The sequence below is a fragment of the Sinocyclocheilus rhinocerous genome, unplaced genomic scaffold (genome assembly GCF_001515625.1).
Source record: "Sinocyclocheilus rhinocerous isolate Xijiao unplaced genomic scaffold, SAMN03320098_v1.1 scaffold61, whole genome shotgun sequence".
Classification (NCBI taxonomy): domain Eukaryota; kingdom Metazoa; phylum Chordata; class Actinopteri; order Cypriniformes; family Cyprinidae; genus Sinocyclocheilus; species Sinocyclocheilus rhinocerous.
This window is the reverse complement of record NW_015640445.1, coordinates 1,496,520-1,520,337: the sequence shown is the minus strand read 5'-3', so window position 1 is coordinate 1,520,337 and position 23,818 is coordinate 1,496,520. Positions and strand designations below refer to the sequence as shown.

General features: G+C 35.1%; 3 protein-coding genes across 5 annotated transcripts in view; 1 reads left to right on the top strand and 2 right to left on the bottom strand.

Annotated features, from left to right (window-relative positions):
• The window catches only part of rnf144aa (ring finger protein 144aa), a 37,862-nt gene extending 36,672 nt beyond the window's left edge, over positions 1–1,190 (bottom strand). For 2 of the 3 annotated variants that reach the window (XM_016568796.1, XM_016568795.1), the window contains exon 1: positions 1,045–1,190. Coding sequence is in view for 1 of the 3 variants with exons in the window: in XM_016568793.1 (XP_016424279.1) it covers positions 358–368 (11 nt within the window). In the remaining 2 variants the exon portion in view is untranslated. Of the gene's footprint in view, positions 1–357; positions 429–1,044 lie in introns of those variants that run through there. The other variant, XM_016568793.1, reaches the window with a different exon arrangement.
• A 1,770-nt stretch (positions 1,191–2,960) lies between these two features.
• On the bottom strand, positions 2,961–7,160 carry rsad2 (radical S-adenosyl methionine domain containing 2). Its single transcript, XM_016568792.1, has 6 exons — positions 6,820–7,160; positions 5,337–5,498; positions 4,066–4,295; positions 3,830–3,979; positions 3,536–3,568; positions 2,961–3,163 (listed from the first exon to the last, which is right to left on the bottom strand). The coding sequence occupies exons 1-6, from the start codon at positions 7,157–7,159 to the stop codon at positions 2,999–3,001; spliced, it is 1,080 nt and encodes a 359-aa protein (XP_016424278.1). The 5' UTR covers position 7,160; the 3' UTR covers positions 2,961–2,998.
• A 749-nt stretch (positions 7,161–7,909) lies between these two features.
• On the top strand, positions 7,910–12,754 carry LOC107752801 (UMP-CMP kinase 2, mitochondrial-like). Its single transcript, XM_016568869.1, has 5 exons — positions 7,910–8,509; positions 9,852–9,966; positions 10,179–10,380; positions 10,760–10,993; positions 11,932–12,754. Exons 1-5 carry the CDS (start codon positions 8,006–8,008, stop codon positions 12,050–12,052), a joined length of 1,176 nt encoding a protein of 391 aa, XP_016424355.1. The 5' UTR covers positions 7,910–8,005; the 3' UTR covers positions 12,053–12,754.
• The last annotated feature ends 11,064 nt before the right edge of the window (positions 12,755–23,818 follow it).

The following is a 23,818-nucleotide window of genomic DNA, read 5'->3' as shown; positions in this document are numbered from 1 at the left end:
AAGACAGATCAGTCGCCATGTGGCTGGGCAGAAAAAGATATAGAAAATTAGACTCATGGTATGAAGGAATGATGCTATTATCTTTTTTTGCATATGATTAATCGGCTTGTTTTAAAAACCATATATTCTTGGTTGTCTCTCACCTTCTTGCAATACATTCCAAACAACTATCAAAGCAAATGTACACCCTTACACAAAACCTTTACCTTGAAATGTCAACAGATGCACTGAGAAGATCTACAGCCTGGTACTTTGGATCACACACGCAGTTTTGACGACCCAGTGAGGGGTTTGCAAATACTACACAATCCCCCCCCAAAAAAGCATGGAAAATCCCTATAACTCAAAGCTACTTACTGTCTTTCCATGGAGTGTTCATCCAGGGTTTATGTCAAAACTTAACAAGCTACTGTCGAACTATGCAACCCAAACCCGATCCTCTAGACTCCTACAGAACACCAGCACCTGAACTGGAGCACATCCACCCATCAAACAGCAGAATAGGGGATTTCATATGAATATTAGCATCGTCTGACTGGATTGGCCAAGGGTCCGGTGATCCCAAGATCCCAAAACAGAGTGTGCTGCCTATAGACAGCTTTTTTGAGCATTAGAGACTCGTGAGATAGACATGATGCCCCAAAACGCTGTCTAGGTAGGCAGCACACTAGGTTTTGAGAGCCAGCCCATCTGAATGTGACAGTAACCTATGGACATATAATAATAAACAGCCATCTTAGACATCAATCGGGTAAACAAATCTATATGAGAGCTGCATATCCAGGAAGAAAGTGGAGTTTCCCCGTTATAGCTAAATGTAGATCATAAAGTATTGCCAAATAAAATAAAACCGAGATTTTATGACGGATATTGACCTGCTGACATAGACATTCGGCTTTAAAACGATGAACTCTGCACAAATCCTACTGCATTACTGAAAGTCAATATAGTGTCGTATACGGCGGATACTGTGGATAAAAAAAACCTTTTAGTTTAAGCCCGACACATTCATCATAGTCATCTGTAATTGCACGGGCGTTTTACCTTCTGTCTTCGTGTAGTTTAGCAGGCAGATATAAGAATCAGCTGGTCCGTCGGACGCGTTGTGAAGACGCCATTAGTCTGAGTATTTCCTAGTGCTGTGCTGTACAGACAGCGGAGTCTGTATGTCTATAATGTGTATGTGTCTCTGAAGCAATAGTATCCACTAGCGCTCTCTGTTGGGTGCAACACAAATTATTATGGTGCTCTTGAAAACAGACTTTGGGACGGCTCCAAATGATATATAACAGTTTCTGGGAGGTGTTGAGGTAATATTACCTTACGTGATGGTGTCAACCTGAAGTGAATTCTGTTTAAAATATTGTTAATTTTATACAGATTTAGCTTTATCTGAATGGAGGGAATATTTTAAAGTGAAACACAAAATCATATTGCCACTATTCATCAAGGACATGTTTTTTGCTAGATACCTTAGTTGGATATTACAAAAGACTAACAGAATTAAATGTGAAATATATAGGCTACCTTAAAAGGATAGTACACTCAAAAATGAAAATTTTGTCATCATTTAGCCTACTCACCCTCATGGCGTCCCAAACCTGTACAGGTTTCTTTCTTATGTTGAACATAAAGGAAGATATTTTGATGAATGCTGGTAATCAAACAGTTAATGGCCTCCATTGACCCATAGTATTTCTTTCCCTACTATGGAAGTCAATGGGGACCAACAACTGTTTGGTTCTTTAAAATTCTTCAAAATATCTTCTATGTTCAACATAAGAAAGAAACTTAAACAAGTTTGGAACGACATGAGGGTGAGTAAATGATTCATGTTCATTTTTGGGTGAACTATTCCTTTAACAACTATTTTCAAGAAAACATATTTTAGAATATTTCTTACTGCCAGTTTTGGCAAGTAGAAACATTATTTTAAAATCACCACTAATTTGACTTTGTGATAAAATAAATCTTACTATTATGATTTCCATCTTTTTTTATTTTTTATTTAATTATTAGTGTTTTTTTTTTATACTAGGATATAGCCTATATGGTGGGGACATAAAAATGTACTCCATACCAAGGATTAAATATTAATGAGCAATGAAAACTTGAAGACTTTAAAGAAATTTAAGTTAATAAAATCAATAACATCTTTTTAAAAGATAGCATTGTGTATGCCTATTTCATCTTAAAATATGACACTTTGGGCAGTTGGAACAGTTATAAAATCAGATGTACAGTAATAAGATTTTGTCAAAAATATTTATTTTTAAAAATAAAGCAATACAATATAATACGTTACATTTCACTTTAAAATGAAAAGATTCCCCCCCCCTATAGATTTCATTTTCAGAGTGCCACAATGACTTTCACTATATTGCAAGTGCCTCAAAGCTTTTCATTTCTAATGGGGTTACCGGAGAAATTAGTCTTTTGTAAGTTCTCCAATATTGCGATCTGAGGAGCATCAAACTAAATAGTCAATTCTACACTATGGCAATTAAAGCGTAAGCTGTGCTGAAGTCTTAATGCTAATTAAAAGTGCTTTCATGCTTTCAAAGTTAATCAAACTCTGCAAACTGATAATTTATCAATAATTTTTTTCAAAGATCACATAAAAACAATTACTACTAAGAATGTCAAGATAAAGACAACCATAGCACAGTCAAATTTAACAAAATACTTCTGGTTATGCAAATATTTCACATGAAAAGCAAGCATAACATTATACAACTCATAAAAATCATACATACAAAATCTTATCTATCTATATACAAATATATATATATAAAGTACATATATATAGTATAAGTATTTCAGTGCAGTAGACTCTCTTAAAAATAGTGAAAACAGACATTTACGCACCAATGCATCCAACCAGCTTTTGGAGCCGTATTGTAACTTCTGTAACTATATTGTACAATTGTTTATTACCATATAAATTCAATCAGGTCTCAATGTAAACACAGGCTAAAAACAGCAATATTAAAACAGTTCACCACTCCAGTTTCATATCTGCTTTGCTCCACATATATTTCCCCCCTCTTATGAGAAACATCTTCTCATCAAAACCACTAAACTTGATGGCCTCTTCCACACCAACATCCAGAATGGACTTTGACGGATCCTTCCTCCCCTCTCGACAATCCAAGAAGCGCATCTGCGGCATCAGATATGAAGGATTAAAAAATCTATTTATGATGATTGCTCTTTCTGATGATGTAGCGTAGACAGCATGATTATTAATAGAGATCAGAGATTATCAAGGGAGGGAAAAGTAATTTGAAGCCTGGAATGAGGCAAATTACTGCAGGCCTTATTATATTCCTATCCATAATCCCTTCACTTCTGATATGATGACATAATGTAATTGAAAAGAATCATTTACACTGCAATAATAGTGTAATCTAATACAGAAAAAAATTCTTTAGACACTATGACAACATAATCGAATATATAAAAAAAAAATCCTTCACATGGTAATGAGAAGAAAACTTAATGGATGCTGAGAAGAAAATATGAAACCACTTACATATTCATCAAGAATCAGGTAAGAGTCTCTCATCTGTAAAATAAAAATAGATGAGTAAGTAAACAATTCATATCAAGTTAACAGTAGGCTTTATATTCAAGTCCCTGGCACCTATGCTATTTTTATTTAAATTCAAATCTCGCCGTGCACACTTATAAGTCGTATAAGCTTTGGTAATGAATTGAAACTGAAAGTTTACTGCTGTATTACCCATAAATTGAAGCCACTTTATCTTCCGAATTTAAACGCTGATCTGAATTGAGCGAAAGTATGCGCTCTGTGCCTCAAAATTACCTTTTGATTAGACTCCGGAACCAGACACTTAACGCTCTGGTGGCGGTCCAGGAAGTCTTGGAATTGCTGATCGCTAATGATGAATTTCTCTGCCTCGCGGAGACTGTTCTCCCCAGCGTTTTCACCTTCAATTATCAGACACTGGAAGACCTGTGTGTACATTGCAATACAGCCTTAATAACGTGGTCAGCAGCCTGGTTAAAATGATAGAGTCTGCAGTAATGAAGTAACTGTACCTTCCAGCGCACTGGGTTCAGAGCAGTGATCTGCTCGGTCATATCTTCATCCACATTGTAGGTGTTAATAACTGAGTTGATTTTGAAAGCCACCTTATAGTCCCGGCACCAGTCACGAACTTGATGCAGTTTGCCCAGATGACTCTTTCTGCCCTGACCTCGACCTATGACTTTATTGGTGTCCTCGTTAAAACTGTCACAAGATACTGCCAGGATGTCCAAGTAGTCACCTATTAAATACAGATACAATTTAAATTTGTACATTTGTATGCAAATACCTTTGATATAACAATGTATTTTTTCTGTAATGTAATTAGTAATGTATATATTCTGTTTATATAGTTTAAAAGTTTGAGGTCTGTGAGCTTTTTTTTCTAAATAAGTTTTAATGCTCACCAAGGTTGCATTTATCAAAATAAAAAATAAAACATAGTAATAACATGAAAGATTTGATAAGAACATGTTTTCTATTCTAATATATTTTAAAATGTAATTTATTTGTGATGGCAAAGCTGTATTTTCAGCTGTCATTACTTCAGTCACATGATAAGTAATATGTAATATGCTGATTTGGTGCTCAAGAAACATTCCTTATTATTAATGTTGAAAATAGTTGATATGTGCTGCTTAATATTTTTTTGGGGACATATTCAAGATTCTTCAATGAACAGAAAGTATATGCATTTTTTGTAACATTTTAAATGTCTTTTACTTTCACTTTTAATCAATTGAATGCATCCTTACTATTAGAAATTAAAGTATTAATTTTATATATAAAAATATATTGTTATTATTATTATTATTAAAATATAAAATATTCTAAAAATCTTACCGACCCCAAACTTTTGAACGGTTAGTATACGGTGCAAATTTTAATTACATTTTTAGCTTACCCATATTTCACAACTATTCGTTTACTTATTGTGTACTCTGTTAGTTAAATCCCCTTAAGCAAAATACTGAAAATCATTTTTTGTTCTATTGTATGTGATTTTGTTGCTAGTGTTTTGAAACACAAAAAAAGGTCACGTTACTGTACATTTGACAGTGCAATAAAGCATCTCACATTAACAAAATATAACCTACTTAATATTCTTAATTATAAGTGGGCTTTTCGTGGAGCTGTAGCTAGGCCTATATAATAAACGTTGTTATAGCCTAGGTATTTCCTAGTATTATTAACTCTACTGACGTGAAATATGTGTAAGGTTAAAGCCAAAGAGTTTAAAAGCAATCTTTGCTGCCCTCTGCTGGTCATGAACGACTCTCACCGTATTTCTGGAACCAGGTTTCTCTGATTAGACTGCCATTGCTAACGATGCTGACGCTCGGCAGCTGCAGCTCCTGTTTGCAATATCGCACCAGCTCTCCCAGAAAATTACCTCTCTCGTGAAGGAAGGGCTCTCCACCAGAAAAGTTGACTTTTTCCATTCCTAAAACATACAATCGATAATATTAAAACAGTGTGAGAATAAAAATGACAGTCAGCTTTAAGAGAAAAAAGTTAACTTTTGTAATGTAGCCTAATCTTTTTGGTAACATTAGCTACATTATCGTTTACTGTCGTTTATTATTAGAAATTAACCCGTTTAATCCCAAATTTTTCCCAGACATGAAAATATCCAAATGATGTGTCATTAGTAACCCTTTGAAATAATCAATAATTATTTTATGAAAAGTGTGTGGAAAATTGTGTTTTATGGTCGGTCACAATTGTGACCGGTGGGATAAATTGAGTACTGAATTAACATATTTCTGCAGTCATAAAAATTGTTATACATCTTAGCCCAGCTATTTTAAACTGTTTGATCACATTCTAGGGTTATTATTATTATGCATAAAAAAACTTTATGCAACATTGATAGGAACACTGAGATAAAAAAATAAAAAATCAACCATCAACTCATTTCAAAATTTTTACTTTTTTGTAAAATATAACATAAAATTTTTATACTAGTGCTACCAGTATTACAACATCAATATTGTAATTTTTTTGTAACTCTGTGTGAGATATGTGATTGTTGTCATATTTCTATAAAAATCTAAAATACATGTTTGTATTAAAGTAAAAATGGATGATAAATACGCCTTTCGTATGGAATTAAATAGCAAGCACTTTGAGTGTCTTGTTCATCATATTTATTTTCATATAAAAGTATCAGAACTGAAATTATATCATGTTTATAAGCAACACAGCACGTGAGTGAGAATAACGCGATATCTGCCTTTGATCTCGTAGGTATCTGTTCCACTTCGAGAGGGCAGAACTGTCCGTCTTGACTGCGCTTATTTCACTCCTCCCCTCACTGCAGCTGCCTACTCTCGCCTACATTTCAGGCGAGGCGCATCTCAAACAAGCCTATTATCTTCTCAAGGTGCAAACAGGAAATAAACTGTTCTGGTCATGTGACAATTTGCACTAATCACGTGAAACTGCACATATTTCATTGAGACCCTTTCTTTTTTCCATATTTGCAGGAAGTGCACTAAAAAATCAGTCAGTAAGGTTTTTAGAGCTTTATAAATGAAAACTTTTTTACGGTCACTATTGTGACCGGTGGGATTAAACGGGTTAAGTAGCATGCATGGATGCATGCATAAATAACTAACTAACAAAATAAACAAACATAGGCTACCCCGTTCGATTGTGGTGTAAATTTTAGAGCTTTAAGTTAAATAGAAGTAATTTTATTTTAAGTTAAATATATTTGTACAACTTATCGTACACTCTCGCATTAGTAACTGTTAGGCTACCTGCTTCTTTCAGAAGTCGTAAGCCTCGCTTTGCCTCTTCAATGGGCAAGACGAAAGAGGTCTTTGCAGTGTGGAAGCAAAATCCGCATTTGTAATTGCACTGCCGGGTAAAGTGGTAGTTTACACTGCTTGGAGTAGTCAGCTGAGTGCTGGAGCCCTCTTTCTGCTCTTTGGTGCGAGTCTTCAGGCGACTGATCCTTCCGACAGGTGTTTGTTGCACCTGCGTGCCAGATACCAGCATAAAAATCCATCCCAACAGGGCTGCTAAGAAGCTGTGGACGTTCTTGAAACAAAATTGCATTAGCATTGCTGCAAAACCAACTTGGTTTGATGTGAACATGGTGAAGGTGTCTAGAATGAGGCTCTGAGAGCTCATACCTCCCTATTTATACGGGGCAGTCTCAAGTTGCTTTTCTGATCAGTTTCTTTTCTTGCTTGGGAGGACTGGAAAACGAAAGACGCTTAGAAAGCATACTATCATCTGAGTCAAACGTAGGCTAGGCGTGGTGTTTTATCTTCTTTATAGTCACCTGGATGTAACTGGATCGTTATGTTTTTCTCTTTAAAACACGGGGCAAATTAGCTATTAAGATACAGCCTAGGTTTCATCTCATTGTCATTCTTAGAATATGAATAATGATAGGCCTATTAATAATTGATATTTAGGTCTTGTCCAAACATTTCAACATTGACAACAACAAAAGCAATAGCAATTAGGCTACTGCTGCTTTAGCCAAATAGATATTCATTAAATCGTATGTCAACATAAATTTGTCAACAATTGACAAGTCCTACAGCACAGTTATTCATTTTAATAAGCATTAACAAGCAAATATTAATGGAATGGAAAATGTATGGACAAACCTGCTTGAAACCAACCAATCTTGCTGGTCTGGTTCAACTAGCATATGTTTACAGAAAATGGCAATTTACACCGAAACTTTGTAGATTAATTGCTTAGGTTATGTAATCTGATTGTTGAAACGAAACTGCAATAAAGTAGCTACTTGATCCTAATTGCAGTTTATTTCTCCGTGCACTGGCTTGACAGACTCAGCTTGTTTAGTGAATTACTTTCGTTTTCGGATCTAAGTTTCGTTTCTCTGTAAGCGCTGTTCTCCAGATCAGCAAGAATGACATTTCTCTAGACATATATACGCTAGTGTAATATCTATCACGGTTCACAATGCTAAAGAGAGCAATGTTTCGCTGTGGACAGCTGAGTTCGCGAGTATTCGCGGTGGAGTTTGATTTACGCACTCAACCTCTTTATTTCACGCTGAGCTCAAACCCACAAGAGCTTCATCATGCTCATCGGCAGCTCTTTGGAGATGATGGGAAGCTCTTCTCGCTACATGTCCACAGTGACAGCAGAATTGAGAAAGCGCAAACGCACGCCGAGATAAAACACAAGCTGTCCGTAACACTGTCGCGAGATTGCGATGTTTTTGAATCGTCTTCTTTTATACCGGACGTCAAAAATAGCGTCGTTAAAGGATTTTTCATACGAGACAAATCCACTACAACCCTCTCAGAGGACATATTAAAGACGCTGCAGCAGAGTAAATCAGTATGTGTGTTTTCATACAAGCGCGAGGGTCAGTACTGCTGGCAGGAGCTGTGGTCACCTGTCGATCAAGTACAGGAGTCAGTGAGGCAGTACATCACACCTGCAGCAGCAGCAGAGCACGTTGTAATACCTATGTCATACCCATGTCATTATACAAATTTGTGTCCTCATAAATCACAAAAACGCACACACACACATGAAGACATGCATGTCTTTTCTGTCCATTATAATTAATTTAATGCACCATTGCTGAATTCCATATTTATAATAATAGGAAATGTTTCTTGAGCACCATATAAGTATATTAGAATGATTTCTGAGGAGTCATGTGAACTGAAGACTGGAGTAATGGCTGCTGAAAATACAGCTTTGCCATTACATGAATAAATGATACCTTAAAATATAATAATAATAGAAAATATTTCATTTAAATTGTAACAATATTTCATAATTCTTTTTAATGTATTTTAACCAATTAAATGCAATTAAATCAGAGACTTCTTTCAAAAACATTTATAAAATCTGCCAACTCCAAACTTCACTGTGGGAACTAAGCACTTCTCACTGTACTTCTTCCCTTAGCAATGCAATATCATTTTGAATGCTGTTACATCCAAAAGGATTGACTTGGTCTCATGAGACCAGAGTTCCCAGAAGTATAACTGTCACTCTTTTCATTGCTTTTACCATCTCTGCATCACTTGTTTTGTATTTGTCTGCTCTTTTCCTTGCTAAAAAAGTGCTCATCATGAAATGAAAGCTAAAAAGTGAAGGCTTGGTTATTTCAGGAACTTTGTCAAAAGTCCATTGTTTTTGAATTTCTTTTGAATTTTTTTTTAGTATTCCTCTTGTACCACGGTCCTCTTTTGTGCAAAAAAACAAACAAAAGTTTTTGGCTTTATTTTGTAACTTTCAGGACAGTGTACTCATTTTTGCAACACAACATTTTATCACTTTGATAAGAAAAATATTATTTTCATGATATCTCCAAATATCTCCAAATGTCTTAAGAGTAATTGCTGGTTGGCGCTGATAGCCTTGTGGGCAGTGTGCCAACATACAGCCCCATTGTGCTTCAGGCATCCCGAGTTCGAATCCTGACTCGAGGACTTTTCCCAATCCTGCCCCCCTCTCTCTCTCCCACTTCAGTTCTGATCTGTCCGAAAAGGCCAAAAATAAATCTTATAAAACGAGTAATTGCTGAATTTGTTAAGTTTCTGAGGGGTTGTACACATACACTACTTGAAAATAGTTATAATACTTAAAAGTTAAAAAAGTATCTAAAAACCAGTTTTAAAAGTATACCTGTGTAGACTGTTTTACTTTGATGCTAAAATTAAAGTGTATAGGCTACCTAATCTAAGGTAACAATGAACATTGGGTTATTAATTAATCAATGTAATTCAGAACCTAACCACAATGCAGTTTGATGTAAAACAATGCATCTTTCTGCCCATCTCAGTGCACTGACATTATCCCTGAGTCAAAGGAAGTGCTGAAGCTTGTAGACGAACAGTTGGAGACAAGCAGGGCTGATGGATTTCCTGTCATTGTGATCGAGGGACTGGATGCCACAGGTTAACAATGAGCCTTTGATAAATACTTTATTCAGCTAATTAATAAGTATGCATTCAAACACAATATATATATATATATATTTTTTACCAAGCAGAACGTAATGTCACATACACATTCATAGCTTCCAATATAATAAAAAACATAAACAAACAAAAAGTTTGACCTCTAAAATTCTGTTGCTTTCTCTCCATGTGTTTCTCCATGTACCCAGGTAAAACTACTCTCACAGAAGCCCTGCGGGAGTCTCTGAATGCTACTCTGCTGAAATCTCCTCCCCAGTGCCTGGCTCCTTTCAGACAGCGCTTTGACTCAGAACCACCCCTCATCCGCAGGGCCTTTTATGCTCTGGGGAACTACATCACTGCTGCCCACATCGGAAAAGAGTCCTTGAGGGCTCCTGTCATAGTGGACAGGTAGAGATGTGTGCGCCACAAATACACTCACATGCTGTTTGGGCAGGAATGTAGCAAATATATGTTCTAAAGCTGACTTTGTGGAAAGTGAGGCTCAGTCAAATGTAAATTGTTATCTGAGAATACTTTTAAGTATATAAAACTATCAGATTTCATTAATGTTTGTAATCAGAGCAGTATTTATATGGCACAAAAACAATAAGGATATCCATTTTGGGTGGAATATATCTTTAACAGACTAGAATTGATCAGATTGGTTTACACTACACAAACGTCACTGTTAGTAGAAAACGTTAGTAGTAGCATTTCTACTTACAGTTAGTTCGTTCCCCAACACGATTATAGACAACCCCTCCCCCCACTTTTTTGTCTCTGTTAGGTACTGGCACAGCACAGCAGCGTATGCCATTGCCACAGCAGTTGGTGGAAGAGTTGAAAACCTCCCAAAGCCAGGCTCAGAGTTGTACCGGTGGCCAGAAGACCTGCTCCAACCAAACCTGGTGCTGCTCCTTACTGTTTGTCCAGAAGAAAGACTGAGAAGACTCAGGGACAGGGGACAGGACAAGACCGTTGAGGAGGCTGAACTGGAGATCAATCAGCTCTTCCGACTTAAGTAAAACTATATTAATAAATGAATGATGAAATTTCTCTTTTCAAAAAAATCCGTGCCAACCCTATTCACAATGTTTTGGGGTTAAATATAAAGGGGGGATAAAGACTTTTTTTTTTATCATGTGGTCAAAGAATTTATGATGTCACCCCTTCAAATATGATATCAGAATGAATATAATGAATATATTAAATAATTAATATAATTTTGCAGGAATACAGGTTTGAACAGAAAGTGTAGGAACAATGACAAATTTGCATTTTAATTTCAATAATAGCAATATTTTTGGTAGCATTTGTTTTTAAAATTGTATAGACTGCCATTCAAAAGTTTGGGGTTGGCAAGTTTTTTTTTTTATACATAACTTTTATTCAGCAAGAATGCATTAAATACTTTCACATTGATATTTCAAATAAATGCTTTAAAAAAACTTTTTATTAATAAATAAATAAATAAATAAAATAAGCAGCTGTTTTCGAAATGTATAATAATAAGAAATGTTTCTTGAGCATCAAATCAGTGTATTAGAATGATTTCTGAAGGATCATGTGACACTGAAGACTGGAAGCTTTGTCATCACAGGAATAAATTACATTTTAAAACATAGTAAAATATAAAACAGTTATTTTAAATTAAAATAATATTTCACAATGTTACAGTTTTTAACAGATTTATTTTTTTTACCAAATAATTGCAGCCCTAGTGAGTTTAAGAGACTTTTTCACAAGCAAATATTAATATCAAATATCAAATATTAAATATTTAATATTAATATTAAAATATAAAAAAACTGTATTTTATTTTTACTTTTGTATTACAAGAACACATATAAAGCACAAATGGCTCTATTTCCTGTAGTAGTTTAAAGTTGTCTAAGGTTTTTCAACAGGTATATTGAGAAAGACAATGAGCATTTATGACAAATTGCTCTTTGTTTTCAGAGTGGAAGAAGCTTACAAGAGAATCCAGAATCCTGCCTGCATCATCGTGGATGCAAGCCCCTCTCCACAAGAAGTGCTGCAACAAGTGCAGCATTTAATTAGGAACAAATGTCACTTGTAAACAACCAGCTCCCTCCCTACCCGACGAGGCAAGAAGCAATGCAATCCCTCTGCACACCACTAGATGGTAGTGTAGTGTTACGATTCCACCCCCGTTCAACTAAAGCCACTGTAAGAGCCCCAGTCAGCTGAGCCTGTTGATTGAAAGGGAGGCTGGTGGCTAACTGCCAGCATATATTTCAGGGCTCCTATCTGGACATGTCACAACATATTCCCCTTTCCACAGAGCTTTAGTGATGACACGAGGGGGAAAGTTATTGCGGTGCCGTAGCTGGGTGTCAGCTCTCATACGCAGGGTCACAGCGTCCACTTTCCTCACTCTGACTTATTCCCAGTGAAACACAGGAACTCAGCTAAAGAGGTTTGAGAATTCATCAATCACTTCAATTAGATTTAAACACAAGAACTCATTGTTGGTCAGCTCGGTGTTCACTCCTTCAGGAGATGGAATCAAGGGACCTTATGGAGGTATTAAAAGCAATAGATCTGATACAGGCAATTTAAACTCTCTTTGATTTGTTGCTGTTGCTTTTGGACACAGAATCTGATCATTAATTAAGAGTGATATGTTAGGACAAAAGTGTACACTGTAACTCAGATTTCAGTTCCAGATTCCTTAAAGTCTGTTTATTGTACTAAAATAATCAGCTAAGAATAAATGGTAATGTAATACAAATCTTTTAAATATGTTACTCAGGTTTCACTTCATTTTAAACAAACAGTTCATGAAGGGAACACACTTGTCAAGTGTGGGGAAAAAATTAAAAACAAAAAAAAAGTAGTCCATATGCTATATTACAAGTCAAACAATATTATTTGTGTAACCAGACTGATGTTTCATTATTTTATTATTTTTATTTGTTATTATTTATTTATTTGTAATTAATTAACTAATCTTTTTCACTTGTCAAAACATGGCACAATGTGTTTACAAACTATTCATGAGATTTCTATGGAAACCTATTTTTGCTACAGAATCAAAACAATAATAAATAAATAAATAAATATCTTTATAATTTTTTTAGCTTATATCTTGCAATTCATACTTTTCCCTTGCAATTCTGGGAATAAAGCTGGGAATAAAGAATTGTATCTGGTAAAGAAAGGTCTGAATTATGAGATAAAAAGTCACAGTTACCTTGTATTTATTTATATATATATAATGTCTATATATGTCTACAGATAGATAGAGATATATATAGATGTAAGCTTGCGTAACTTGTGAGTCATAACTGTGAGATAAAAAGTCACAATTACCTTTTTAATAATTTTTTTTCTATTCCATGGCAGACGCTTTAGAGCAATTGCCAAAAAAAAAGAAAAAGGAAAAAAAAGAAAAGAAAAGAAATAAATAAATATAAAAAACCCACCAAAAAGTAGTCCATACAATAAAATGTATTCCATGTCAAACAATTAGTTTTTGTTTTTTGACTGATTTTATAATTTGAATAGTTTTTTTCATTTTTGTTTTAATCTGGTTTACAAACTATTTATGAGATTTATGAGCAAAACACCAATAAATAAATAAATAAATAAATAAATAAAACTTTTTGAAATTTTTTTTGTGTGTGAACAGACTGGTTTATTATTATTATTTTTTATTTAAAATGTTGTTTTTTTAATTATTAATATTTTTTTGTCTGAAAATGTCAAAATGCTTCACAATGCGTTTACAAACCATTTTGGAATCTTAACACAAACACTAATGAGATTTCAGAGCTTCGGTGGAGGGGAATATTATAAGTAAACATCAACCTAAATTTCAGTCTGAACACCAGAATTTGATAATGACCGAAAGAGTTTTAATTTTTGGATTATTCAACTAATCTTTTAATTATACATGTGATCTACAATAATCTACATTTAGCACACATGCACACCTTATGCATGCATGCAGGCACCCATCTGCCCTCATGTGCTAAGAATACCACACTTATCCTATAATTCATTTATACGGTGAACACTGCATTTACCCAGTGATAGCAAGATTAATTAAAGGTTTTAGTAATTATGAGCTCAGTGAGGATATGGGCCGGGAAAGACGGAGTGACCCGTCTCTCTCACACTGATGCCTCAGCAGTGTGGAGAAGAGAGTGAGGTATATTCATATGGCAATTAATGGAGTCCTGTAGCTCACTGTCAGACGGCTTTCCACACCACTGCGCAATTACACACTCCCCTTAGCCAATTACTGAATCTCTTGCTATAGACGCAATTATATGTTTATTTTTTAACACACTGCATATACCCCCATATATGCTCGGAGGTGGTTAATATTAATGCCTCATAGGCGTAAAAAGCCACATTTAAATGTGCGGCGTGAGAAATGTACTGGTCAGTGATTTTAATAAACGATTGAACTGGTTGCAGTTAAATTCCTGGGATTTTCTGCTTGGAGACTACAGTGGTCCCCTGTGGTCGGACTAGCCAGGTTGATCAATTTTCCATCTATCTGCTGTTGCTCTCAGTGGGAATATGCAGTGTTTAAGGATTATATGTTCAGTTGTTATGGACAGACACTCCTACAGTGCAGTCCTTGTGAACTAGGGAGGGGGTCAGACATGTGCTCTTAAAATACTCTGGGCGGCTTGTAAGTAGCTTGAGCAGTGCTTTATGTATCGTCATTCTTCACTGACTGTAATAAGTCTTTCTTGTGGTGTATTATCATAATTTGAAGCTATAGCACTATGTTTCTAAAAAAAAAAAGTATACTACTGTTCAAAAGTTTGAGGTCGGTAAGATCAGTAAAAGCCTCTTTTCTTATGACAAAAATACAGTAAAAACAGCAATATTGTGAAATAATATTATAATTTAAAAGAACAGTTTTATATTTGAATATATATTTCAAAAGTAATTTATTCTTATAATGGAAAAGCTGAATTTTTGGCAGCCATTACTCCAGACATGATCCTTGAGAAATCATTATAATATGCTAATTTGGTGAAAATGGTCGAAAACAGTTACATTTTGTTCTCCCAGGATTCTTTGAGGATATACATATGCTTTGTAACATTATAAATGTCTTTACTGTCACTTTTGATAAAATGTGTGCATCCTTGCCGAGTATAACTATTAATTAAAACAATTATTAAACTAAAATAAACATTTTTTTAACATTTAAAAAAAATTAAAATTAACTTAAAAATAAATCTTACTGAACCCATGATTTTTTAATGGGAGTATAGTTGTTAGTTAATAACAACAACAACAACAACAACAATAATAATAAATACATTTGCAACTGGATACAGTTGATTAAATGTCACAATTACAAAAATTAGGATCACTGTTTGCTCATCAACATATAAGTTAATAATTTCTGATGCTTTTAGATCTATGGATACAAACTACACTATATTGTAAACTGCTAATAAATCCACATTGTTTTTAACACACAAAGTAAGTTTATTTCAATGAACTTGATATACTATTCAACCTCATATATTCAAAACTATATCACAACCTGAATTTTTCATTCCAGTCTAAACTATTTATAGAAAAGACACTTATTTAACCAAATGCTTTAATCTAAAGTGATTTACAAATAAGGAGTGTAAAGAATCTTACAATAATCGGACATAAAAACAAAGCTGAATGCACTGAACCCTTTAAACAAACATTTGATCATATGTGCTTTTGAAATATGAAAAACCAGGTCAGAGTGCAGAAGGTCTGTGCAGAGGGGAAAGGTAAGCCACCATCCTCCCCAGCAGGCCCCACGAAATCTACATCGGCCACTTCAATATTTCATTAGCACAACAAAGAACAAGACAGAGAAAACCCTCTCTGCAATAATTAAAGATCCAGCAGGGATGGAGCCGCACAGCAGTCTGCGGTCCCCCCCGCCTAAGTAATAGATCAAATGAAAGCTGTCCCTATGAACATGAATAATGAGTGAAGTGTGCTGAGAGAGGTGGGGGTGGGCTGGAGTGGGATCTAGAGACCTGGCACTGACACCCTCCTTCTCTGGGCCCAGAGATGCTGCCAACTTCAGGGGGGTGAGGGGGGCGATAGAAGCCTATAGGACCCTATGGAAGAGATGGCGGGAGGAGGACCAGAGAGGCACTATATGTGTGTGTTCTGTGCTTCTGTAACACTAAATCTGCCAAATACACCAGATGATAAGCAGGTGATTTTAGATCAGCATTCAGATTACACAGTGACCTTCTGGGTGTTATGATGGGGATTATGATTTTGTGATTAGTAATGCTTTACAATAGAGTTGTATACATAACCATTTGCGCATAAAATGTGCATTAAATTCTATTTTTGCACATCTCAGTAAATTTATATACTCTTGTTCATTGTTTTTAATAATGCTACATTATTTAATTTAATAAAAATCAATTGGACTACTAATGATTCTAAAATGGTTTGTTTAATAGTTTGTGTTTTTGAGTTGGGAAGTCACTTTGGTTAGAACAAGATGGTGATGGATCTTTTTTTTTACAAAAGATTCAGAAGCCAAACTCTACTTCTACAAAGTGATGAATAAACAGTGTGCATCAGTTGTATTTTTTGCTTTTTTATGTTTTTATTTAGTTTATGATAGTGATATTGAATAGACCCTTTTCACATTTCCAGGGTTCACAGAAGCGGAAGTCTTCATAGTTGGGTAAACTTCTAGAGTGGTGGGCAGAAACTACAACAAACATATTTATTTATTTATTTTTGGGATTCTCATAGCACATATAGCATACGAAAAAAAAATCCATGATAGCATTTCTATTACTTTCCAAAAGAGGAAAAAAAATATTGAGAGATTGATTATGTTGACCAAACGCAAGAAATATGTTAAATTTGTGGTGCCTCTGTCAGCTTTTGTGTTAGAAAATCTCATGCAGCGACGTTAAAGGGATAGTTCAACCAAAAATGAAAATTTTGTCAACATTTACTAATCCTTCCCTTGTTTCTGTATGAGTTTATTTCTTCCACTGAAAACAAAAGAAAATATTTTGAAGAATGTTGGTAACTAAACAGTTGATGTTAGCCATTGACTTCTATAGTATTTTTTTTCTATACTTGGGAAGTCGACATCTAATGTCAAAATGCAAAATGCGTTTTTGGGTGAACTATATATCTTTAACTAGTTTTATTTTTTTAAACAAAATTAAAAATTATTATTATTTTTTTAAAACTAATTAGTTTTAAGTATAGTGTTATAAAATACACATTAAGTATTCTGTTGTAATTGTACAATGTTGTTGTATTTTGTACATGCAACTTTTTAGTGAGATTTATTGTTAGCAAATATTATTTAATTAATTTCAACAAATTGCTGCTAAACCCAACTTCCAACTCTGAAACTCAAGACTTAAAGCGGCAGTCCGTAAGTTTTGCCTCTTTGATGCCATCTCTGTTAGAAACCTGCAATAGCAGTTATTTGCAGAATTATCTTCTTTATGTGGGTTGTGCATCGGCACAGCTCCTCAGCGCAGATGAATGTAATGTTTTGAGTTTATGTGTGGCTGTCAGTCAACCCACCAGTGTAAATATTCACTGTACTTTGGAATTACAGATACAAAGTCTTGGAAGTATGTCCAAAATAAGAAGTTTCACTGGAAAATGTCATCTGAACAAGTAAGTAACATGTCTGCCACATTTGTTCTGACCAACTAAAAAAAAAGTTTTACAATAAATCCCGCAACCAATGATAATGAAATCTAACGATCGCAAGGCTGGCTCAGATTATGCCAAAACATGCTAATTTACACTTTGTTCTCAAACTGTTAATGTTAACAACATCAGCATTGCAGAAATGCCCCTTAACCACTCAAATTAGAAAACATTATTAGCCTACATTACAATTTTAAATCGGGCAAAGGAGATATTTTGAACAGTGATTGGTTATGTGCTTACTCAATAATTGATCTTGGATCATTTTTCACCAAAAAAGTTACAGAATGCAGCTTTATAGAAGTTCAGGGTTTCCCACTAATAATCACAGCATTGTTTAACTCATAAATGCAGTCTTTCCGACATAACTTAACACACCAAAAAGCATCAGTAAACCTTAATAGTGTGACTTAATCAAAATTCGTTTTGTATCGGTCTGAATGGGACTTATTTTGTAAAAACGACAAGCCGACTGTGCATTTTGAATAAAAAAAAAACATTTATACCGAATTTAAGGAATAAATAAAATAAATGGACATTAAATATTGATTTAAAAAAAATTCTTTCATTACATGAGAAGATACTGTGAAGCACTGAAGAAGCTTGGCTGGGACAGTGATCAGTTATAGAGTTTAGCACTCATTATACACAAACACTTGACCACAGGGTGCTGCGACTGACCAATCAGAATCAAGAATTCCAGAGACCCACATGATCAGCCCTTGTTCATATGAAAATTTGGGCAAATATAGACTTGCATTTATGGGTAGATATTCTTAAACAGACGCACAAACAGAAAATGAGCCGAACATCAATGTGCATGTCACATTTTTTGAGCATTTCTCGGAAATTGGGATAAAATTGCAATGGGTGTTCCTGACAGCAGATAGAGGAGCTACTCCAGGAATTGTTAAATATTTAAATACGCTGTGAGATCTCATTAAAATCTGTACAAGCACAGCCCACACCAAAACCCCCATCAGTGTCTAGCGCAGTCATTTTGGATACTAGTCATAACTTAGTGAAGTGTGACACAACACTTATTATCTAAAGCTTCCTTGTCATACTAAGAACATCATATATCATCATTTCCAGTGAAATGAGGCAGTCTTTGACGGAGATTCATAAAATCTTGGAGTGATTCGCTCTGCTTGCATTCTGACAGCCGAAGGCGGAAAACAACAAAAAATGGATCGAGGGGAGAAAAAAGTACAGGAAAAGAAAAGCGCGTGACAGCCCGACTACACGACTAACTCCGTAGAGTAAACACAAAAACAGGATGGTGAACAAACTTAGGTTCTCCTGAGTGCTCCCTTCTACCAAAATCATGCCAATTAATTCTTTGTATTCTTAGCGTTCCCCTATTTTGAACTGGGATGCCCTCTCACATAAATTGATTTCCTGTGGTGAACTTGAATCTTCCTTGTACTCCATTCAAGATGTTCCCGTCCTTTTTCTTCCCCTTAGGAATAAATCAAAGACCACGGCTGCCTAGTTGCTGCGCGGCTGTGTATCTTTTTATACTTGAAAATGGTTTATTTTTGTTTTAGTGCCATTAATGGTGGGGCACGCTTTAAACTTCATCAGTGTCAACCGTCGAGATGAAGCGCTATGTCTGTTTATTCCTCTCCCGTCTCCTTGTTTATGTATTTACTGAGAACGCTTGTGTCATACCGTTTTGGTTTTCACAATCCCAGTCACCGAAAATGAATGCAAGGTTGAAAAAAAACTAAGATCTTGGATTGTGGAATAAAAAATGTTAAAACAGCTTCTGCTGCACACATAAATAAAAGTAGAGTGACTTCTTTCGCTCTTGTCTGAGCGTCAGGGGAAAAGCGTGTCTGCGATGAATGTAGTGAGATGTAAGATAGTTGGCGCTTAGAGTGTTCTGGTTGGAAAAGAAGGAAGTCCGTTGCAGTTTTTTCCTCGTTCTACTGGAAACACTGGAGAGCGTATCCTTAATTATCACATACAACAACTAAGACCAAGTTGGCTGTGTATACATATTTCATAAGTATCGTTCTCTCTCTTAAAAGAATAGTTCATCCAAGAATGAGAATTCTGTCATCATGTCATTTCAAACCCTTATGATTTTCTTTTTCTCGTGGAACACAAAAAGAGACTGTGCATGTAGTTTTTTCCCCCAATGAATAAATTAAGCTTTTAAGCTTCAAAAACACATGTGTAAGAACCATAAATACATCATAAAAGTATTCTATATGACTTGTGCACTCAAATCTTCTAAAGCCATATGATAACTTTGAGTGAGGAACTAACCAAAAAAGGTAATTATTTATTAATAATCCTCTGAGCAGAACTGAATATTATTGTGAACAAATCTTCTGGACCATTTGTGAACCATATCAAGCAATTTTTGGGCCTTTACTGCTTTTCTCATGAAGTAGGAAATGAAAACTAAAGCACATATCAAGATTTTCAGTGAATGATGACTTAAAGTGCGCCCATTATGCAAAATTCATTTTTACATGTTGTTTGAACATAAATGTGTGTTGGCAGTGTGTGTACACAACCACCCTATAATGATAAAAATCATTCCTTTTTTAATCCCCATAAATCATAAGCAGTGTCTCACAACAAGCCGTTTACAGAATCTGGAAAATGCGACGTCACATTTACAGGCCCCGCCCACAACTGTTGAGGAACGGTGCCATATTAGCAGATTTTTTTAAAGATGTTTACCTTCACAGACATAACCTACTGTGTTTTTGTAACTTATGTGTGTTTTTAACATAAACTTGTGTGTATTTGACAGTTTAAGGGCAATAAGACTTGAAAGAGAACTTAGTTTAGTACTCACTACTAAACTTCTAAGTCATGTGACGGCTGCTTTCTTTGCATGTAGTTCGGATGTGTGAGTTTAGAAAACCATATATCAGGAAGTTTAAACTGATATGGCTTTAAAATGCATGATTTTAGCATAATAGACGACAAAATCAAAACCAAACAGATGTTTTTTGGAGATCTGAGATAATGGCACTGCCCTATTCTGGAAAAGGGGGCGGGGAGCAGCAGCTCATTTGCATTTAAAGAGACATGCACGAAAACAGCGTGTTTCTGCTTTCACTCAAAATAGGCATTTTCAAAATGATATAATAAATGATTTGTGGGGTATTTTGAGCTGAAACTTCACAGACACATTCTGGGGAAACCTGAGACTTATATTACATCTTGTAAAAAGGGGCATAATAGGCACCCTTTAAATTTTGGTTTGTTTTTTCAAATGTGGCTACCATATGGTATCAGAAGAGTTGGAAAATAACATGTAGAGACTACATTTATGATACATTTACGGTGTTTTGTGTCAGTCTCCGTTCACAGCAGTTGTATGAAACAGACCATTCAGAAAATGTAGAGTCTTGACATTTGCTTTTGTACTCCAGTGTGTCACCTCATTGTCGTGTGCTGTTGAAGGGTGTTTGAGAGGAAGCCCTGAGGTGGGAGGAAGAGATGAGTGAAATCCTCACTCTTTATCCAGAATAAGCTTCATGAATCCCTCTACACCCATTTAGTTTTCTTACTGTGCGATTCTTTTGACTATGACCCAGTCATCTCCCTACTTTAGAGTTCACTCACTCCTCCTCGTAAAATATGGAGCTTATGGCCGTTCATCTCTATAATCATCTGGCTCCAAGACAAGCTAACAAGAACTCGGGCTCCATGCCAGCTTCCTATAGCTTCGTTCAAAAAGTCCCCACTTTTTCAAAGGGTAACACTATTGAATGTCCCGTTGAGAGTGGAAAGCCTTTATAAACAAAGTGCATGATTTGAAATGCTATCATTCCTAAACATGGTTTTATAAAGAGAAGCATTATGTTGTCACAAAGAATAATGCATACAGTTCACACAGCGAACTGTGGCTTAAATATAAAGCTTAATCAACAAGTCAAATGCTCTGAAAACCTTGAAAGCTGCAGTAGCTTGAGGTGGGCTTTCTTTAAACAACTAACTGTACTGCACAGACATACTGCAGTAAGAAAAGTGTCTGTCCCAAGCTGAGCTGATGTAAAATTCAATTACTTAATCATGAAGTCATATTTTTACCTGAACACTACAGTAGTACAATACATTAACATTTTAAGGAGGATTAATGTAATGTACTACTGTTGTGCCATGGAGCCTAAATCAAAGCTTTGTGGCTTGTAGTGCATGTCTGTTAGTTTTAGGTCCATTGTTATGTTAGCATACTCCTAAAAGCTGACAAATTTACAATTTAACAGTTAGATGGAGTTTATATTTTTTTTTAAAATCATTACTGTGAAGTACAGTAATCACAGGAAAGTCAAAAGAGGAAAGAAATGTGCCGCCACTATGTCATGGAGTCTTAAATAAGATTTGGTATTACATATTTCCTTACATAAAATACACCACTCTGGCAAGTACCATGTAAAACAAGTCAAAAGATGGGTAGTGCCTTTTGAGTGCTCCAATACACAAGATCTTCCTCCTGAGACCACAGTTGGGGGCCATTCACACAGCGTGCATTTGCACTGTTTTTAAAATAGTTTTTCTATGTACATACGCATCAGATGCATTTGACCTGTCTGACATGAAGCGGCATGAGTGCCAGTTTGTGTCAGGTTAAGCGTAGTTCAAGCAGGTCTGATGGCCTAGTGGACATCTCAAGGACAGTCAGACCTGTGCAAAATATAGTCATATACGGTGCAACACAATAAATACAGAGAGAGCGTCAGTATGCTCAGTCACACTCACTGTCTGTCACAGCGTCGGCTGTCCAGGGACTGTGACACGGCACTCAGCAACACAGACACTAACGCGTGAGCTCGTGAAAGTGCCAGCAGGGGCACTGCACCTGATAGCCAGAGGATTTATAACCAGCAGACTGAAAAATAAAGAGAGAGAGAGAGAGAGGGAAGGGGAGAGGGAATAGAGAGCATGTGTGAAGGGAGATTGCTGCAGGCATTTCTCAGTCTGACCTTCAGTGTCCCGTCCCAGCCGAGTTCTCTAAATGAGTCTCTACACCACCGGCGACCAGGCAGCCATCCAGCCGCGAGGCAGGGGACGACACATTTCAGCCTCCCATTCACGCTGCTGATATGTCCAATTTTCACCAAATCCCCTGAAGAGCGTGTTCTCAACAGATGCACTAAATGTATTTCAATGAATAGAGCACAACAGCAGGGTCGTCCATAGAGAAAACAATAACATATAAAACTTTCAATACAGACCAAACATGAGCTCAGAGATTTATATGGTATATGCATTTAAAGAAGGTAGAAGTGTTTCCTGCTTTACTTAAAAAAAAAAATTAATAGCCAAATTTCCAGTAACTACAGTACCCATAATCCTGTAAAAAAAATCAACCAATCAGAGGATTCACTGTTACTGTGGAAACAAGAACCACATCAAAAGAACTTAGCAGCCATTGCGAATGGCGTAATTTGCAGATATATCAGTTATATTAAAAAAATCAGTTATATAACAGTTATAAACCAGTTATAAGTCAGTCACTTATATGTTTGTGCATGGAGTACATTACATTACAAGTACATTACAATTGAAATGTATACCAAAAATTGACACCTCTAGATAAACATGTTTTTAATTTCAATTTAAAACAGCATGTATTTATTTATTTATCTAAAAACATAAATAATTATTTTTAAGTCATTACATTTTTGTGAGTTTTAAAAAATCTGGACATTGTAAAACAAAAACACAAAAAGTATATTTTTATAGTTTTACATTATATTGTCATATATTATATATTTATTTATTATATATTTATTATTTACTTATACTATGTTTTTATTTATTTCATGATTATTATTTATATAATATATTATATATTGTGTGAAACATTTCTATTTGCTTCTAAAAAATAAGTATTGAAGCTATTTTTATTATTAAATATTAGAAGTTTTGAGATTATTTATTTTAAAATATTTTAGTAAATATTATTTTTAAAAGGTTTGTCTGCTACTGGCTTAACCAACATCCAGGAGTCCATTTTGCCTTTTTAATTCAAATTTAAGTTAATTTGAATTTAAATGTAATTACATTTTAATATATTTTATTGAGGGTTACACCTTTAACACTTCTTTGCTTCATTTTTTTTGTGTTTCATGATTCATCTGAGTTGGTTGGTTTGTTTTCAAGCATTGCCTATAAC